This window comes from Drosophila tropicalis, unplaced genomic scaffold, assembly GCF_018151085.1.
Source record: "Drosophila tropicalis isolate 14030-0801.00 unplaced genomic scaffold, ASM1815108v1 contig_302, whole genome shotgun sequence".
In the NCBI taxonomy this organism is placed as follows: domain Eukaryota; kingdom Metazoa; phylum Arthropoda; class Insecta; order Diptera; family Drosophilidae; genus Drosophila; species Drosophila tropicalis.
The window spans coordinates 372057-393733 of NW_027172757.1; the positions used below are offsets into that span (position 1 = coordinate 372057).

Sequence of the window (21677 nt, forward strand, 5' to 3'; positions counted from 1 at the left end):
ATGTGCACTTATTTTGGATTTCCTCTAACATATTTCAAGCTTAAATATTGGTAATGACTTAAAGTCAAACTTTGTTTTGGCGTTGAAGGAAGAACTTTCCTAGAACAATTCTATGTGTTAATTTATACGCCAATTCTAGATAAAGTTTGGAGGCCATCATTAACATTTATTTTTGTATGTTGTAGGCAAGTTAAAAACAATTTTATATCAAGTCGAAAGGAAGTTAATCGAATGATCCATTAAACATTTTTATTTTAGATTGCTCGATTTAAAAAATGAAATGAAATTTCTTCAAAGAAAACATTTATGAAAGTGTGATAAAAGATTCAAAATGCTTCGAGCTGATCCATTGAGGTTTTCTATCTATTTGAGTCGAATTTAGAAGTGGAATAATTTCTAAAATTTTAAATCGCTTAAAGAAATTTTTGATTTAGTTAATGAACGAAATTTTAGTTGCTGTAATCTAGATTAATAGTTAAATTTTTAATGTTTCAATGCTGGTTACTTTATATTGCCAGAATAGAACTATCTAGGATAAAAAAAACTACAAAATAGTTGTTTCATCTATTTTAAATAAATTTTAATAAAAGTATTGAAAATGTGTTCGAAAGAATCCGAATTTTACTTGATTTTTAAAAAAGAATACAACGAGAAGGTGAAGAATTTTCTTTTTTTTTATGGCTCTATTATTTTTGGAATCAAATATTGAAGTCAACATGTTCTAGGCACATTGTAATGATTTATTTAAATATTTAAACTTTGCTTGCTTTTCTTCCTTAAAAATTGCATATAGATTATTAAATTAATTAGGACAGATATTAGTAAATTTTTTCTTCTTCTTGGTAAAATTGTGTTATTTTCTTGATCAGCTTTTTCTTGTGTTAATGTTTGGCTTTCTGGTGTAAGCACATCTTGGCCCAACTTTGTTTTTGCCATCAGAGTCGCCTCCTGCATTCCGCCACGCCCCAATCCACCCCGCCCGACTCTTCTACTGCACCTCTTCACTCTACGTGTGTGCATAAATCTTGCAAGTTAAATTTTTTTGGTTCTTTTTTTATACTTTGCCTTGCGGCAAGCGCAGCATAAATATTTGAAAATTAAAAGCCACCCACTTAGTAAGCGAGAGAGGAAAAAATTTATGCAAAAAAAAAAATACATATAGAAAAAGAAAATGGGAAAAGTCTGTTCACAAAAGAAAGAACTATGCAAAGAAAGGGGAGAAACAAACAGAAGCAGGAAAACAAATAAGCCAAAAGGGGAACAAATTGCGGAATTTTGGTTACTAAAAAGTTAAAGCCAAAGTTGGTGATAATTTGAATTGGATTTTAAAACGTTTTCACTTACTAATTACATTCTCAATTTCAACATATTGTGCTCGATGGCATTATGAGCAACATATGTATGTATGTATGTGTGGGCATAGTATTGAAAACTCGTTACAATAGCAACAAAAACACAGAGAATGAACAAAAAATGAAATATCATAAAGCATAAATCACCAAACAAATTGAATTATCATTGCGTCATTAAAAAGTCATTTTCGGTGCGCGCGCACATGGACAGTCGACAAAATGGGTAAAAGATGTAATGGAAAAAAAGTGGAAACAACGCCAAATAAAAATAAAGGTGAAACAATATAATTATGTTGCAATATGGCGCCCTCAAGCATGACCTACGCCCACAATCAGAGACAGCACAAACAAGAGCAATTACCGGGCAACATGCAATACAAATAAAAGACAATTAGAAGTCGCCCAGCAGCTCGAATTGTGTGTTCCTACACACATAGTTAGAGGGTATGATTTTCGGGGGCAACCATTAAAGAGTCACTCAATTATGGCTCCAACCATCCATATATCTCACTCTGAAGGGTGCGGCATTGGAATTGCTTGGTCTGTTAAACGAAGCAAAGCTTTTCGAACATGTGTTGGAAAACGTTTCAATGTGTGGTTTAATATTTCAACAACTTCATCTCAACGTTGATTATATGAAACGATCTATCATAGATTAAAACTACTTAATAAAAGACTAATATATCTTTAATTTATACTCCTTCAGCATCTAAACGTTCTGCGTATTCTAAGAAAGAAACTCTCAGAGGAAGATCATGTAATAAATAGTACTTTATATACTCAAAACTGCTTTAATAAATGTAATAAATATATAAAATTTAAACTAAATATAGCACAAAAGGTGGACAGGTGTATGTGTAGCTAATTAAAGCACCACAAAGTTCTATCGACGGCAAACTTTGCTCAAGAATCCACAGATGTAATCGCAATTGGTTGGAATTCCCAACTAGTTTACGGATTGATTTCGAATGGGATCACAAATGGAATGTAATTTAATCAACGGTATCGATAATAACTATAATCATATTGTGGAGCCTTTGATAAAGATTGGTAATTCAATTCCAATTCAAATGAATCAAATATGATTTTCATTTTGAATATTCAATCCCAATAAATATTTTATATTCATATTTATATTCATATATATTGAAACAAGTCAGCGAAAGCAACTAAAATGCTTCTGATTCGTTTGTGAACTATATGAAATGGTGTGACTTTTGTCGTTTCATTAGATAACTAAACCCATATCGAAGCAAATTATCAAATCACTTTAAAGATTGAATTCTTACAGTTTACATGCACAAGAGCACAACGGATGCCATTAAACTTAATTGAAAATATCACACTTCAATTCGTTACTTGTCCCAGGTGAAGGTATAAAATCCTATGTAATTTCATTGAGCGACTTAAGTTTAAACTCAAAATGAAAGTACTCCGGATAATACTTGTTATAATTCCTTTGGTTTTTTCAGATGCGGATTTCGTAGTTTACGATCCCGGTAAAAGAAAAACTACAGTTCACTGACTATAGAAAAACGGTTTTGAAATTTGCTAATATCTGCAGAAAAGTGCGATTCCAGAATTCGATTTGGACCAGTAGACCCTTCATGTAAGAAAGAGAGTCACATGGAGGTATGGAGCTATGACACGAGACACGATAAATGTTACAAATGGTTTTACAGAGGATGCAGGAAAATTGTTGATAATTACTACCCAAGTGAAAAATCCTGCCACAGAACATGTATCAAGTCTGGAACCCTTCCCTGTAAGCTGTTTAGATGTTGTAAGTCGAGGTTATAGAACAGAGTGAAAAGTTATTTTTTTCTAAATTTAGACAACTGCGTTATACCATCAAAACTAGCCCTGTCAATTTTCTCAAACGATTGCGTTCGGAAACTGGTTTGGAGTTATGACCCGAAACTCAACGAATGCGCTAGTTGGTACTCTTACGGATGTGTTCGTGGTTTTAATGTTTACGACACTTATGCAGATTGCAAGTACAGTTGTGTTAAGGGTCCAACTACAGTGCGTTGGATTAAGGAAAACCGTAAGTGGATGGTTGAATTAGCAGTAAAATTGAAATTTTTTCCTTTCACACAACGTTCTTTAATAGAAAGATGCTTCAAAGCAGTTGAGATCCAGCAAAATTCATCCTGTGCCTCTATTGATGCTTGGATATTTGACTCTTGGGAAAATAAATGTAAGTTCCATCGGACATGTGTATTTCCCAAGGAAGCTTTTCGCACTGAAGTCGAATGCTCGGACACATGTGTGGCCAAAGAAGATTGGTATGCCCCAATGGCTTTCCACGGCTTATGCGAATTGCCACTGATGCCGTTGCCAAAGAAAACTAAGTGTGAAAATGGAACAACCGTATATAGCTACGCTCTTGAGATCGACGATTGTGTGAAGTGGGATTACTTAGGCTGTGAAATTCTAGGAAATTACTATTCAACTTACTCTGAGTGCAAAGAAAGTTGCGTCAGAAGTTTCGGCATAACTAGGAATTGGAGGCGAACAATCCCTGCGCAACGTGTTTTTTAGTTATTCTTTCCTAAAGCAAAATGTATTTCCTCGTCTCTGAATAAACTGCGTAAATGAAAACATAATTTGAATGATATTTATATGTACATATATTACTCTTTTAAAACGTTTCTTCACCCACAAGGTAAGGCGGCATATTCATATCAAAAGAAATACTTTGCAATTTGGTTCGATACTTTAATCGTTTCGCTGGCTAAGTAAAATAATATCGAAGCCCACCTTAAAGATTGATTTCCTACAGATTACATGCACCAGAGCAAGACTGATGTCATTAAATTTGATTCTCTAAATCATTAGGTTACATGTTGAGGAATGGTATAAATACAGATGAAATTGCATTGACAGACATTATTTTAAAATTGAAATGAAAGTTCTATGGATAACATTTGCCGTAATTCCTTTGGTGTTTTCAGATTCTGATTTTATAATTAACTCGAATCGTAGGTGGCTTTGAATCAAAGTATAATTAAAGCCCACAATCTAGAATAACTTACTTTGCTTAACTCCCCAGCTCTCTGCAGTGCTAGAATTGAGTTTGGACCAACCGAACCAGGCTGTAAAAATAGAAGGCAAGTCTTATGGAGCTACGACAGACACCGTGACAAGTGTGAGAATTGGGTTTACGCAGGATGCAAAACAGTTCTTATTAACAATTTCACAAGTGCAGAGTCCTGCCACAAAGCATGTGTTAGATCTGGAATTGATTTGGGTTTGACTAAAGGCTGTAAGTGACAAGGCAATCGTCTTCCAGTCGATTCATGCCTTACAAACGTTAATCATGCACTTTCAGATCACTGCAGGGCAGATGATGAACCAACGCAGGAACAGTCTAGGGGTTGCCCCTGGAAAAAGGTTTGGAGTTACAACCCGAAAACAAATAAGTGCAGAGATTGGTCATTTGCCGGATGCATGCGTGGAGGAAACATTTATGACTCTTATCCGGATTGCCAGCATCATTGTATTAGGGCTGCAACTACAGTTCATTGGTATAAGCCAAAAGGTGATTTATAATGTTGCTATTATCTATATTAGCACCTAAATAGTTCAACATTTTTACAGCGTCGTTGGGGTATCCGGCAATTGGCCTCCTTCATTACTTGATCGAAATGTTTGCTGGCCAAAGCTGTTGAAATACAATGCAGTGAAGTGACGTGAGGAAAACCATATTGTAGTGGCTCCTGTCGCCGTTTGTAACTTACCACTTTCCATTCTCTGTTTTCTGGCATGTTGACGTTGTGCTCTTATTACGGCCTCCGGTGTGCCCAGCTCTTCGTTTTTCTTTTTAGTTAATATACCCGGATTGTCGTTGCGTATGTAAATGTTTTCAGCATCCTGCAAAACACACAATGAAAATGTCACCAAAAACTTTTCATTAATTTTTCATTTACATAAATGTTAATTTTCATCCTTCGTTCGCCATTCTTCATTTCCTCTTTAACTTCACTCACATCGACAACACATAAAAGTCAGAGCCACATTCTGGCAAATGGCATAAAATCGACATTTGTGTGCCATGGTGTCATAACAATTTGTCACAAATTTTTATTGTACAGGTGAGGTTCACTTCAGACAGCCAATGAGTGAAGTAGAGGTAGAGAAACAAACAAACGACAGATTCATAGCTAACGTGCCACATGAACATTATAGTTATCGAGAGCTAGCAGCAGCAACCAAATGTTGCCAGCAATTGAAGTTCATAAACTAGGAATTCTCATGTGCACGAGAAAATACATGAAACATAAAAAGAATACACGAAACCGAAAACAAAGATACTCTGCAATAGGTACAATGACAAAATGCCATTATTTTAAATTGGCAAAAGGCATTAGACTGTTTAATAGAATCTCTTTGTTTTGGCTTGTTGTGGATCAACCAACTTTTAGGAATTAGGAAATCAACCTTTATAGGTCTTTTCAGTTTTTACTTAAAGGGGATACTCTGGTGAATTAAGAACAAGGAGTATTGATTCAGTTCAAAGCTATATTTTATTGGCATTACCATTTTAGATCATGGTAAAGCTATTTTAATTGAAATCTCTAGAAATGTTTTATTCGTAATCAATTGATTCAGAGATCGTCGAACATTAAGTGCCATCGATATCACCTTTCGTTATATTCTGTTCTGTTTCATTGATTTGTCCATAAACTTTACAGATACCCTTATATCTTTACTACATATTCTACAGCATCATAACAATGACCTGCACACAAAACAAATTGAACATTCGAGGCAATAAATACGAGCCGAGAAAATACAATACAATAGAGCAGAAATGTCTGGACATTTGGACCATGGACAATGTACATGGACATGAACGTGGGGACATGGAACCTACACTAGAGCACACAGTCTTGAGACCACAAAAAAGGAAAAAAAATGTTGACCAATGCGCACAATTGGCAATTTGTGAAGTTAAGCGAAATTAATGAGGCTCTAAGGCTGAAGCATGGACCAGTGTTGGTAGGTGCGGCAAAAAAAGAAGAATAATAATAATACTGTAATTCGATGTGTTGGAAGTAAGGGGAGGGGTGTACGGAATGGCTAAGCGGGCCTTGAGAGATGGCTATGTTGGTCAATGGCTAAATAAAAGTCGGCAGGCTGTTCATTAGTCACACACACACCCACTCATATCCGCACTCGCACGCACACACACACACACACTCATATACACGAATACACACTGGCATATAGAACATTAAGGTGCTCCAAGCTTCAATTGGCATAAATCTTCGTCTTTTGGCATTTTATTGTGCAGTTCATTTTCATTTTGGTGTTCATTTCATTTGGCTTAAACACAATTTCGACTTTGGTGGCTAAACAATGGGCCAACACAGACAGCTGGACAGAGAGTCAGACAGTCGGACAATTGGACATTCGTTTGATGTTTAGTCAATGATTTTTAGCGGTTTAACCTTGGCCAGGCTTGAATGGCATACAAATGTAAGCATTGTTTGTCCCCCTCCATCTATCCATCCAGTGGAATTTCGGCGTTAATGCTTGACTTTTATATTTCTTATATGTACAAATTTTCATTGTATTTATTTATCTGTGTATATGGATAGGTATATTCTTTTGTGGGCATTAAATGACCAATCAATTTGATTGAATGCTTAGAAGAGCAGTCAAATCAGAAGGCAACGTTAATGTTTATATTTAATGTATAATTTAAAGGATATATATTTTAAGTCTTTGGCAAAAACATTAAAACATATTAAGCGAAGAAAACAACATAAACATGTGGAAGTGAGTGCAATTTTAATCTTTAGTTTTGATACAGTAAAGTGGCCTCCAGTTAGGGAGTAAAGGATATATAATACACAACAATAGTTGGTTAAATATGGTTAATTCGTTTGTTTTGAGATAAATGTATAAACTCAGATTGAAAATGAAATAACTATAAACTATCACATACTTGAAAGAATCATTCATTCTTCTTGTCAAATGTTTATTACTGCTAGCAATTAGTTAAAAACCATCCACACTCTAAAATGGGATTCGAACCGAGACCCTGGGCCACTCAAACAACTCATCTACCAAAAACTGAAAAAATTTAGAGAAAATTCAAAAACCCCCGGAAAAAACTGAGCAGGCTTCGATTCCGTTGATTTTAAAATTTCCATCGAAGATTTTTTAAGTTTGTGTGGAATATGTTTAGTTTCATTAATTTTTTTTCCAACTCTTACACAAATGGAAGAGCTGGCGTCAGTTGAATCGCAATAACGAAGCAGATAACCAATAAAAATGGTCAAATGGAATTAATTTCAAAGTTTAAACTTAAAAACTATGTAGTCTCATTTATTGTATATATGGACGACAACAGAAAGAAGAAAAACTAAAAAAGGGTGTAAAGAATATAAGAAACTTTAGTCCTGCGGTTTTGGATGGTTCATTCTTTGAGTTCTCAACTGACTGTAGATTATCTTATGTATAAGAAGGACAAAGCAGCTGTGGCTAGGTCAAAGCGGTATTAAAAAAGTAGACACATGTAGCCAGAATTTAAAACCAAGGGATAGAGTTGTTTAGTACATATTCGATGAATTCCTTTATTTCATTGTCCAATTGTTACTTTAGATAAATTTTGAAAGTTTTCTCTGACGGTCACTCTGTCTCTGTCTCTCCTTCTGTTTGGTTCGTTCTAAACGAAAGTCTCTACAATTATCTGCACTAGACCGAAGTACATACATACCAAAGGGCACATTAAATTGGGCTGGTCATTGTTAGGTGAGGTCATCATATCACACCAGCAACATCCGCATATCCGCAAACACCCGCACAAAAAAACCACACACACACACACACAATGAGAGGTGTGGCAAACTTAATTTAAACAAGAGGTGATAGATGAGGTACAAGTGAAAGGGGAACTGGAGGTGGCAATTTGGTAGAGGAATACAGGTAAATGCAGCGCAATGCAATGCAGGCCAACGTTTCACCATGGGTCTGCAGATGACAGGGCCAGAGCCAGCACAGAGGGAACTTCTCCTATCTTTCCTATCCCTGACGATGCACCCTTTGCCTATTCTCTCCTCTTATTTTTTGGTCAGAAATAAGGCGCTTTGTAAACCGTTTAAGTACGCACACACATTTTCCGATTAACCAGAAAGGATCTTTCACGAATTTCATCAAGGCAGGCAGTCAGTCAGTCAGTCAGTTAGTTAGTCGGGCAGTGAATGATTCAGTGGGCGAGTGAAATGAGTTTCAACATTTATTATTCATTTGATGGCATTAAAGCGGCTTTTTCCTCATTTGCTGTTATGGTAAATGAAAAATAAGACACCTGGGAAATTTCGTGTAAATGTTGCAGAGATAAACTCATAAATAACCCAAGGGCAAGGCAAAAGAAATGCAAAGAAATAACAATGTGAAATGATGGAGATATATGTCTGTGTGGGTTTAATAATTTAATTACAAGTCAAGAGAAAAACATGTACGAAAATAAATTATTATTTTGCATATAACGAATATTATGGTATTTAAAGCAAAAACAGACGGTAGCTTTTATCTTTCTTTCCCCTCTCGAACTAACTAACTAACTTTTCTAACGAATTCGACAATCAAACAAATGCCACAACAAATATTTTGGCCCCTAAAAAACTAAACTAAGCTGCCAAAACCACATAAACCGCACACACACACACACACCCGCACACACATTAAACCACTCCACTGAACCACAAACTAAAAAGAGAATGAAAAAAAAAAAAACTAAAATGGTTGCTGCAGTCGCTAAATAATATAAAATTTATGCGCTCAGGCCTCAAAGGAAAGCACACTTAAAATTATTACACGTATAGACGACGTTCATACCCTACACATGAAAACATACAGAAGCTACTAAATGCTTGACTAACTAGTCAACCAACTCAAGGAGATTACCATCACCAGCTAACACCATTTAAACTCATAATATTTATGAAATTTTACTTCATTGACTTAAAGTGCATAAATTCTTTAGCAATTAGTGCATTTGTCAATGTTAATTTAAACTAAGCTATTGCAATCCCCAGCGACCTTTGAATGGGAAACTATAAATTAATAAATCAATTTTATTACAAGTGGTCAAGTGATTTAAATGATGTGAGGATTACAAGGACGAAATCGGCAAATTGACTGCAATGATTCACTAAACATAGTCAAAGACATTAAAACAACACAAATATGAATAAAAGTTGACTGAAATATAATTAGTTTTTAATCTAAGCAGTCAACAGGAGCAGCAAATAGATAAATGTATTTAAATTTCACATCGTTTATTCTTATACCCTCTAAAGCGTGTCATTATAGGGTAAGAAAAGTTTTAGAGAAAAGCGCATATAGAAAAGATGGGTAAAGAAACAAAGAGAAGGAAAATAAGAACGAAGCCAACAATATCAACTTCTTTACCATTTATAAAGTTCAACAAATAAAATTTATATTCAACAATAACAACATACAGCAAAATGCATCACAGACAAACCAGGTAAATAGCAAGAAGTTGCCGCGGAAAGGTGGAGAAATCGGCCAGAGGGGCAATGGGAATGGATGGTAGTCAGTCTGTGTGTAAACAACAATTACCAGAGAACATTTGCTCTTTGCCAATTGTTGTGGCCGAGGTTTTTTCCCCTATACATTTTTTTTTTTTGGTTTTGCCAAAACTTTTCTCCTAGAAAAAGTTTTCCCGTGGGTAAAAGCAAAAGGGAGAAATGGATCGAGAGAGTTTTCAACTTTTAACAAAATTTTACTCATATATCAAATAACTAGAAAGAAAAATCGTGAAAAAGGAAACAGCAAGGTGCTTCTAGAAAGCAAATCATACATGGCGTATGCTTAATTTAGCATTTAAGCGACGCCTCAAAGTATGCAACGAAAATCAAATATTTCATTTTGCCTAGTCAATTTTGCCCCCCCTTGAAGAACAGACTGACTGAGGGACAGACTGGCTGACGCTATTTGACACTTTGGCGGCAAAAATATGACAAACGGCAAACCAGAGCAGGCTCTGGGACCTAGGTCTGGCAATATATCCACCACTCAACTCGACAGCCAAGTGCCTTGCCTTCAGCTAGACAGTAGCGGCGAGTGGTAACTCGGGGAGTAGCGTTTTTTTAATAAGCAAATGCCGAGAACTTTGATGAAAGCAAAAGCTGAAACTGAAAGAGCAACACCATCAACCAGTCAGTCAGCAAGTGAAGCTTCTCCTCTTGCAGTTTTGCTCAAAATTGAATAAAGTTAACAAACGAGGCGTGGCATCCAGCCTTTACGCTAAAGGTGATAAATTCTCTAACATCACAGACTGAAGTGTCAGACACACACACAAACAGACAGAGATAGACAGATGCTAGAAGGATAGACGGAACAGAAGCGAACTGAAATTTAATTGTGAGGCATCTTTAGAGTGAAGAACGGCGACGACCGGAAGTACCTAAGAATCCAAATGATTTTTATTCAATGTAATTTAACAAATGAGATGCAGAAGCCGAGTACAACTTAAACTTGTTAAGGTTAGAGGCCATAAGTCATGTCAAGTGATAAGAAAACATCAATGAAAGACTGAAATTTAATTCAAACTCAACATACACCCATAGCCAGCATTAAATCCAAGTTAAGTTAAGAAATACGAGACTGTCTGCAATTTTCTAATTATATTTTAATAAGCTTAACCAACTGAATTTCTCGTTTGTTTGACTGGAATTTCAGCTTATTCAAAATTATGCCCATAAAATGTAACCTACTTATGTCCAAAGTACTAAAACTCCTATTAATTAGTTCTAACTAAGCCGAATAAAACTTTGCTGCTATATGTATGCATGTCTGGTGGTTAGCCAAGATTCTGCAGATTCTTCAACCACAACAAGAGATGGCTCCTCTGGCTTTTGGCTCTGCCTTTTCCTTCTCTACCTCTGTGTACCTCAAAGTCAAGTCAAATCATTCTTCAGATTCAGTTGCTGGCCAAAAAGTTTAGTTTACTTTGCATAGAAGAGATAAAACCACAGAAATACTTGGCTAACTTTCACTAGCTGCCCATAGCAACACAGAAAGCATAACGAAAAGGGAATAAAAACAAAAAAAAAGCAAAAACAACGTTGCCAAAAAGTGTCAAATTTATGAACGCCTCAAAAATTTAAAACTGCAACCAAAGAGGAAAGGAATGGAATGGAATAGAAAGGTTGGCCATAGCATTACGGTTACGGGTTATGCAAAGTTTAAAGCCTGCTTTTAGGCGAAAAACACTAACCGCAAAAAGTTTGCTCGACAGAAAAAAAACAAAAACCAAAATGTGTATGGAAAAAAAAATATTGTGTAGCCAAAAAACCAAAATGAATTTTCAGTGTTCAGCCAACTTTTTGCGGGCTTGTTGCTGCAGGCAACTGCAGAGGATGGAGAGGACAGAGCGAAGCGGGCGGCCATTCGGAAGAAAGGGTGTGTCTGGTGTGCGGGCAAATGTACGCATATTATTTAGGACAACTGGACCAAAACCGCCATAAACTAGTTGCCAGCTAAACGCTTGCCATAAATTCATTTATAGCGAAAAAGGGCAACACGGACCATAAATTTCTTTGCTATCGATTGCCGCCGACGCGAATAAAAGAACTGAGCATGGCAACTACAAAGCCAGAATAACTTGCACCCACAACAACAACAACAACAATAACAACAACAAAGTCAGAATTCCAAAGGCGATAAAATAGTTTCTTTTTTTCACCCCACGCATCCTTTAAAAGAAGGTAACTATACGATGAAATTTATCCTGAAGGCGCTACGAGATGCTAACAAGAATCTTATCGAAGTAAGAGAGTATAACTGTAAACATATATATTTCGGTAGTTTTAAGTTTTATAATGGATATTTGATAGAAATATAGTTAGCGAAATCTCTGTTCAATTGGTTCTGAATCTCTTGTATATACATAAAAATACTAGAGACATTTGAATATCCAAGCACATGGAATTGGTAGAGGGAATTCTTAAACATACAATTTGTATTTTAGAACAATTTTTGAAGGGTTTCTTTTCTCTGTTTACTGAACAAAAACCTCAATCATTATCGGTTTATTAAATGCTTTTTGGGTCTTCAATTAATGGATTTTTTATTATAACCACAAAAGGGCATTTGAGTAGTTTCCTATGTATGTCTCCTCTCATCTGCTGCTGCTGGCTGCAACTTTTGGTTTTACTGTAATTCGGTAGAATAAATCACATTTATGTTGAGTGGGCGGTATTCCTTTTTGGGTGTGGCCAGAAAGGGGTTTCTCGATTCGTTCGAAATGAATTGAGCAAAATAAAAATGGAAACGGAAATCGAAGTACGAAATGGAATTTCAACGATGGATTTTGTTGCAATTAAAGCGACAGCAGCAGGAGCAGTAGCAGCAGCAACAACAACAACAACTCTTCTTTACCAAGGTGGCAGACTCATTCATTATGGCCTTTTTTCTGGTTTTGGGCTTGAGCTGCTGCTGTTGCTGCCTCTTTACTGCTTGATGTATAACTTAATATTAATGACTTGCCGGGAAAATTAATTTCTTCACTTGACTTTCACTTGGTCCGGTCTACGTGGCGCATCAACAATGCATGCTTCCAGCCAGAGACCGAGACCCGAGACCGCTTTGGAGTTGGAGTTCAAGTGGGTAGCAGGGGGCTGGAGTTGCCTGTCCTTGCCCACTGCCAAGTGGGTCAACATTGATTTCCGTCAGTTTGAGACGAAACCATTGCCTTGCAAGTTGGTCGAATCGCCACAGCTCATAAATATTCCAAGAGGCACGCGCTCCGCTTGGCAAAAGTGGCAAAACGAGCGCGACAAACTTGGAAAGCGCGTGGCCATGGGAGGGGAGATCTGCGTTTAAGTAGGGATGGGTGGAAAATTAAGCGGTTGAGGGGGAAGTGGTTATCGCCAACAGAAAGAGAGAGAAAAAAGACAGCGGAAGCTATAGCATTGATTGAAAATATATTAATTCGTTTCGTACATTTTTTTCTTTCCGTGGCTTACATAATTAAGGGTATTCACGACATTCACATTGGGTTTATATAGTAATTAAGAAATTTCATTGATTAAAAGTAACTAAAAAGCCCTTCGCAATTAACAAAATATTATAATTGCATTTAAATAAAACTTTTTAAAAGCTTCAGAAATTGATTGAAGTTAGTCAGAAGAGTAAGATAGTGAATAATTTGGATTCTTGGAATTCTATTCATGGAAAACGCCTAAAATTATTTTCCAATTAGAAATCTGAATAGCTTACAAATCACTTCCTATAAGACATAATATTTAATATTTAACATTATGAAATGCATTAAGAGATTTTGAAAAAATTTCGAACTTAAAACTGAATCTTATTGACTATAAATTTGTTTTTAAGTAATTGCTATTTAATAGTTTTAAAATTGTGTGTCTCGTCTTAGTCTGATTTGCTCAGACTTTATTATAATTTACAATTACCCATTTACTCCCTATCAAACTAAAGAGAATTTTATGTGTAATTAAAAATTGGTATTCATTTGGAACATTTTTTCTTTCTACGAAATATTCAAACATAAGATTTAAGTAAATGTTCACAAAAATGCATAACAAATCATTCTTGGAATAAATCAGCTACATCCTTGTGCTTTTTCCCTCTATAGATTTTCCGTCTGTTTGAAGTCATTGCGATTAATTTGAATACTTCATTCGAAATCATAATTCATTTGATAAATTTTGTCTCCTCTACACACACACACACACACACACAAACCATATGTCGCTTGAATACTCCTTTTCGAATAGCTTTTCTTACCCATTATCCATTACTGCACATTTTCAACTTTATTTCTGCAATATAATTTATGCATTCCTATATATTTTCCTCTCTCTTTCCTTTTCTCTCTCTCCCACTCTATCTTACTTGCTGTGGGTGTGTCAATTTATCTCTCTTGCACATAATTTCTTATGCTTTTGCTTTAAAAATGATATACACAGATATAAGTTTGCCCAGAACCAAAGTCAGAGCCAGTCACATGCATATTTAATGCGAGTTTATTGAAGTTCTTCTTCAAGTTGCCGTTTTCTTTTGGGATGATATTGCAATTTATTGATTTCATGTTTTATTTAATTTTTCATAATTTCTTTTTAGGCTTCAGAGTGTCCACTTCATGTAACTCCCCCTTCCCCTGCCCACCCATCCGCCAAGGGAGCTTAAGATTTATTTACGGATGGATGGGTTTTTGTGAATGAGTGATGATGATTGTTGATGATGTTTGATTTGAAAAGGCTTAATAGTGTCTTGGCTTGGAAATGATTTTGACTTAAAGTTCATTGGCTTATGATTTGGTCTCTTCAAAATACAATTAGGTTAATATTATCAAATGTTTTCCCATGGCTAATTAGTGTAGATGACATTGTCAGCAGCTTCTTTTCTTTACTCGGTTTTCCTTCTTATCATTTGGCATTTCAAGTGCATTTTCTCTTATCGTACATTAAACTTGGCATCCGAGTAGGAGAATAAGGAACAAGTGCAGTCTTTGTTAATCCACGGCCGTGTTTGAGGTTCCCTCTCACCCTCAACAAATTGTTTCCTCCCTCCCCTATCTTACCCTTTTTCGTATTTTCTTTACTCTTGTTTTCCAGGGTGTTGGCTCTGCGGCAAACACAAGTAATTGAATGTTGCAGGGTCTTACAATTATCTCAGCTTGGCACTCGAGGAATTCTGTTTGGGAAAATGCTGCACAAGATGGGGGCTTTTCCTTTGCTCTACTCCGACTACGACTCTGATTCTCACTCCCGCTTCTCCTTTTCATTTTCACAGATTCCCTTTGGCCGATTGTGGTTGCCGCCGCCTCCCTAATGGAGGCTAATGAACTGTGAGAACAGAAGCAGGTAGATCTACCTCCGCGCTCCTCCCCACTTTTCTTTGTATCTATTTAATTAGGTTTTATGACTACGTATCAATTGCTTAACGTACTTGAAATTTTCAGAAAATGTTCAAATTGAAATCCATTTGGAATTCAATTTCTGATGAAATTTTCTTTAACATTTAACTTACACCAGCAAAATGGTTACTAGGACGATTCTTACATAAAAGCAGAGGGCCACAGTTAACCGAAGTGTGATACTCTTGCGAGTTTGTACCCTGACCTATGGTGACAAAGTTATTGATAAAAGTCACTTTGTTCGCAGGATTGTTCCAATGGGAGCTATATGATAAGCAGAGTCACCCGATCTTGCTAATATTTCTCACAGTCATTAGCCGATATATTAAACTAACAAATAGAATTTTTTGTTCTAAAATACCTCAGGAAACAAGGAAAGTCTTGAAAGAAGTCACTGTTTGTGAGATGCTTTCTTCTGACAAAAAGTAACATACCCCTTTTGCAAGGGTAGAGAAAGTCGGTTGCTTAGATCTCTGTATTAAGGATTCCTACTAAGAAAATAGTAATTGTTGGAGGAGACATCATTGTTAACTTAGATTTGTATATATTAAAATTTCTTATATTATTTGTTTAAGATTATCGGAATTTTTACCACTGTATTTACATTAACATGTTCTAAAAGCTTCTGTTACATGGCTCATGAAGAGCTTCTAACTCATGAAAACGAAATATAAAAAAGACTTCTTTCTGGAATTCGAAGAGGAGAAGACTTAATTTTCCTTACTCCACTCCACATGCTATTGAGCATTGGAGTTTTGTACCATCTGCAACTGGGCAGATCAAACATTGGCGACCGTGACAGGACATTGCACTTCGCAAGTCCCAACATAAAAACTTAAAAACTATATAAAGTCGTTTATTCGTTCATTATATTGCATTCATCGTTACATCATCTTGGACAGTCATCATTGGACTTTTCGGCGTACATCATCATCACATTCATCGTTGGACTTCTTCATCGTTACATAATCATCTTGGATAGTCGTCATCGGACTTCTTCATCATTGGCATTTGCAAGACATCATCGTGGACATTTACGTGGAGCCCTATCATAACCTAAGTCAACTTGAGTGTGTAAATTTACAGTATCTATTTCCACTCAAATTTTGACTCAATTACCACTCATTAGCGATCGTAAAGCTTTCACATGCTTTACACTCACATGTAAAACACTCGTAAGCTTTAACACGTGCTAAGTATTAAGCACAGCGGAGTAAGTACTCAAACTCATATAGAGAAACGATCTACATATTAAAGCTCACTTATTAAGCTCTTGAGTGAAACTTAATGCATTTGAGTGTTTTTATTAAAACTAGAACTCGTTTAGCTCACGTTTAATTCATTTCTAACTTGCTACATTTCTTTCGTTAAGGGCCCAAAATGTCTCCACCAAATGAAACGCAGCTTCTACCTCTCAGACAACAACGGAATCAACTGCAATCTAATATTCAAAGTTTAAGAGCTAGAATCGATCTTGAAAATGACCCTATTATATTAGATTGTCAGTCTCAAATTATTGAGTCGTATTTTAAACAAGCATTACAAGTTCTAACCAATATTGAGAAGCTAGATCCAGCAGACGCGAATCGGGCAGAGATAGAAGATCTTTTTATCGAAACAAAGGCAATCATATTACGGCGCATTGGCGCAAGTAAAAAGGAAAAACCAGAAGAACTTAGTTTCTTTAATTCATCGACTTATCATGGGGGGACATCATAATCGGCTTCCATCCCTCAAATTACCTAAATTCGACGGCAAATATGGGGAATTCCAAAAATTTATTACTTCATTTACAAATATGGTACATGAAGACAACTCATTGTCCAATGTTGACAAATTTAACTATCTAATAAGTTGTCTATCTGGCCAAGCTCTAAGCGTAGTCTCGCCATTTCAAATATCAGACGAAAATTATCCCAAGGCCCTAGACCGCCTCAACGAGCGATATGACAAGAAAGTTCTTATTTTCGTAGAACATATTTCAAGTTTATTTAACATTGCTAGCATGAAAAAGGCAGACGCTGTTACCCTACGTACAATTTTGGATACGGTTTCAGCTCTACGCGGATCATTGTTGTCTCTTGGGTCTGAAGCTGATGTATTAAACGCAGTACTTATTCACATTGTTATGGCAAAAATTGATCTTGAATCCAAACAAGCATACGATCGGGTTCAAGAATATGATAAATTGCCAGACTGGGCCGACTGTTATCAAATTCTCAGTCGACACTGTCAATATTTGGAAGGGTATCTGCGAAACCGACAAGAGGAAAGACCCGTCAGAGACAAACTTTATAGTACTTCAAAAGTATTTGTTGCTGCCCAAAGTAGATGCATTCAATGTCAGTCAACTGAGCATAGGTTAGCATTCTGTCCAGTTTTTATTTCGCTACCTTTTATTGAGCGATTTAAGATTGTTAAAACAGCGTCACTTTGTTTAAATTGCCTCAATAAGGGTCATCCAGCCTCAAAGTGTCCTTCATTGAATAGATGTCGTCATTGTGGAGGTTTACATCACACAAACATGCATAAGGATTCAAACGTCCAGGGAAATTATCAACTAGATGGACCTTCTATTCATCATCAATCGCAACAAATCATTCATAATACACATGACGAAAGTAAAACATTTGCAACATCAATGTTGACTCGCCACGCTCGGCGGGGATTACTTCCAACAGCAATAGTTCTTATTCAAGACAAACTTGGTGAGTTTCAGCTCGCAAGAGCATTACTTGATTCGTGCTCTGAGCTTACCTTTATAACTGAAGAATTAGCGAATTACGATCATTATGAGATTGCTGGAATCGGTGAATTACGTACACATATGAAACATTCCGTATCTACCAAAATTCGTTCAAGAATATCTCCAGATGAATGGAATATGGAGTTTATCGTGACTAAATCTATATCTCTACCTCAGCCTGAAAAGAGACTAGATGTGTCAAATTGGGCCATTCCCAAAGAAATTGAGTTAGCCGACCCATTCTTTTATACGCCCGGAAAAGTAGATCTATTGCTTAGCGTAAAGGAGTTTTTTGATCTACTTAAAACTGGTAAAATTAGTTTAGGAATTGGTCTTCCTCATCTAGTGGAAACTGCATTAGGATGGATCGTCGGGGGTAAGATTGCTGAACCTCAATCAACTCAACAATACACTTGTAATTTAACGCAACGGCAGGACCTTAACATATTATTAGAAAGGTTTTGGAAAATGGATGAAATACATGGAATTCAAAATAAAGATATTTCGTTAACCTCAGAAGAACAAGCATGTGAAACTCACTTTCAGGTGCACACACAATTCCTGGATTCAAGGCGCATACAGGTTCGGTTGCCTTTCAAGGAATCTCCTGAACAACTTGGAGACTCGTTGTCCTGTGCAAAAAGACGTTTTCTTCAACTCGAAAGACGGCTTGCATCTCAACACCAATTAAAGGAAATGTACATCGATTTTTTAGATGAATATCTTAAGTTGAATCACATGGAGGTAACTTCGTTAGATAATTTGCAATCGGGAAATCATTACATTCTTCCTCACCATTGTGTACTTAGACCGCAGAGCTCATCAACTAAACTTCGCGTAGTATTTGACGCTTCGTCTAAATCATCATCAAATATATCATTAAATGATATTCTCATGGTTGGTCCTACTATTCAACAAGATCTAATCCTAACATTACTCTCGTTTCGTTTGTATCGCCATGCTATTACAGCTGACATAACAAAAATGTACAGACAATTTCTCGTCGCACCTGAGGATAGAAGTTTCCAACAAATCTTGTGGAGAAAGTCACCGCAAGAACCTATTCAATTATTTCAATTGAATACTGTTACCTATGGGATGTCGTGCGCTCCATTTCTCGCAACCAGGTCCTTAAAGTTTTTATCAGAGACGTATAAGGAGTTGTTTCCACTTGGAGCTGCTGTATTAGCTGAGGATATGTACGTCGACGATCTAATTTCTGGAGCTGACTCAATCGAAGAACTCAATGCTAAAACGAATGAAGTTACCAAATTGCTCTCAAAGGCAGGCTTAGAATTGACAAAGTGGAATTTTAGTGGGGCACCAACAGATTATGAATATAATCTCAATATTGACAATAGTGATGTCACCAAGGCTCTTGGCATGTCGTGGCTGCCAACTGAAGATCTTATATTATTTCGATTTGATCTTCCATTAACTGCAATACCAACAAAACGAAAAATAGTATCGATCATGGCCAGGCTCTATGATCTGCTAGGATTATTAGCGCCAGTCGTAGTACGCTACAAAATCTTGATCCAAGACTTGTGGATCGAGCGCTTGGACTGGGACGACCCGTTGCCAGAGATCTTACGGACTAGATGGCAACAACTTGAAGCTGATTTATCTAATCTTGACATGGTTCGAGTAAATCGATTTGTTAATACATCACCAAAAAATAAGTGTGAAATCCATGGATTTTCGGATGCCTCAAATCGAGCGTATGGATGTTGCATATACGCAAGGGTTTTGGACAACGGAAAATATGTAACTTCATTGATCATTTCGAGATCGAGAGTTGCGCCCACTCAATCGCAAAGCATACCTCGTTTAGAGCTTTGTGCCTCCGTTTTACTCTGCCAAACATGGACTAAAATCAAACACAAATTAAACTGTCTTGTCAGCAAAACATATTTTTGGACAGATTCAACTGTCGTTCTCCATTGGATTAAAATGCACCCATCAACTCTAAAATGCTTTATTGCCAATCGCGTATCAACCATACAAACTCAATCGCAGGATATCATTTGGAGTCACGTGCCTGGAAAGGATAATCCAGCCGACATTGTTTCACGTGGCTGTGCAGCGCGCGATTTGATGCAGACAATTTGGTTTCATGGACCAAGGTTCTTAACACTTAATGCATTACATTGGCCGAAATCTGAAAGAAAGACAGATTTCGAGCCCAAAGAATTAGAATTGCGAAACACCCTTGTATTGAAATGTAGCACTAGTTATAAAGAAAAGAGCATAGTTGGTCAGATCATTAGTAGACTATCATCGTTTCGTATGATTGTGAGAGTCTTAGCATACGTTTTACGAGTTTTCAACCGAGTTCCTATTAACCGCAATAATACGATAAATGCTACAAGAAGCATTTCAGTAGAAGAATTTAAATTGGCTTTTAATCATATAATCTCTTCCATTCAGAGTGATGTGTTTGCGAAAGAACTAAAGGACTTACAAGCAGGACGAAGTCTGAAGCCGGAGCTTCAAAGGTTAAATCCATTCATCTCAAATGAACAGATAGGTTCTCAAAATATTCGACTTATCCGTGTTGGAGGCCGTCTTGCAATGGCTGACATACCATTGGACGCTAAAATGCCGTTATTGCTTCCAAAGACTCATAATTTCACTTATAAATATATTGAAGATCTTCACTTGCGAAACCTTCACGCGGGAGCTAAGGTTTTGATAGCGATTCTGCGCCTAACAGTATGGATTGTAAATGCTCGCGAACTGGTCCGAAAGGTTGTTAGAAGTTGCACACATTGCTATCATTACAAACCTGTATTAATGCGACAAATCATGGGTAACCTCCCAGCTGACCGTCTCCTGGCCGAACGCCCGTTTCTGATATGCGGAGTAGATCTATGTGGACCATTTCTTACGTCGTACCGCATTCGAAGCAAAGTTCCTTACAAAACATATTTGGCCATATTTGTTTGCTTTTCTTCAAAAGCTATTCATACAGAACTAATCTCTGACCTATCTGCTAATAATTTTATTCTCTGTTTGAAGCGATTCATCGGACGACGTGGCATACCCAAAAGGATTTATTGTGACAATGCCACCAACTTTGTCGGAGCAAGTTCGCAACTTGAAGGCTTCAAACGGCAATTCTGTTCAGAACTCAATGCAAAAAATCTGGAGGAATTTAGCCGAAATGCCGGCTTTGAATTCAATTTCATTCCACCGCGTGCTCCCCATTTTGGAGGCTTATGGGAAGCCGCAGTAAAGTCAATGAAGACTCTGCTCATCAAAAATTTGACCTCTTCTCATTTGACGTATGAAGAGCTTCAATCGATTGCAATTGAAGTGGAGGCGATATTGAATTCCCGTCCAATATCCATTCACAGCGATGATCCCAATGACGGGGAGGCTCTGACGCCAGCACACTTATTGATCGGATGTTCACTGCAAGCGATCCCTGAACCGGTAATAAATGACTCAAAACTATCTTATCTATCTCGTTGGCAAAGGGTGACCTATCTCAAGCAACGCTTCTGGGAACTCTGGAAGCGCGACTATGTACATCAATTACAAGAACGCTCTAAGTGGTTGCATCCCGAGAACAACATAGCAAAGGATCAATTAGTTCTCATCCATGAAGACAATCTTCCACCGCAATGCTGGATTACTGGTCGTGTGGTCG

General features: G+C 36.8%; 1 protein-coding gene and 1 long non-coding RNA gene across 2 annotated transcripts in view; one reads left to right on the forward strand and one right to left on the reverse strand.

The window, feature by feature from the left end:
* Positions 1–2795: 2795 nt before the first annotated feature.
* On the forward strand, positions 2796–3216 carry LOC137572419 (uncharacterized). Its single transcript, XR_011031649.1, has 3 exons — positions 2796–2851; positions 2917–3117; positions 3187–3216. It is a non-coding gene; the product is annotated as an uncharacterized lncRNA (long non-coding RNA).
* Positions 3217–4924: 1708 nt separating this feature from the next.
* The window catches only part of Pvf3 (PDGF- and VEGF-related factor 3), a 76187-nt gene continuing 59434 nt past the window's right edge, over positions 4925–21677 (reverse strand). Inside the window, exons 4-5 of the mRNA XM_068284219.1 lie at positions 5096–5228; positions 4925–5019 (exon numbers count right to left, since the gene is read on the reverse strand). Of these exons, the coding sequence (XP_068140320.1) occupies positions 4925–5019; positions 5096–5228 (228 nt within the window). The remainder of the gene's footprint in view (positions 5020–5095; positions 5229–21677) is intronic.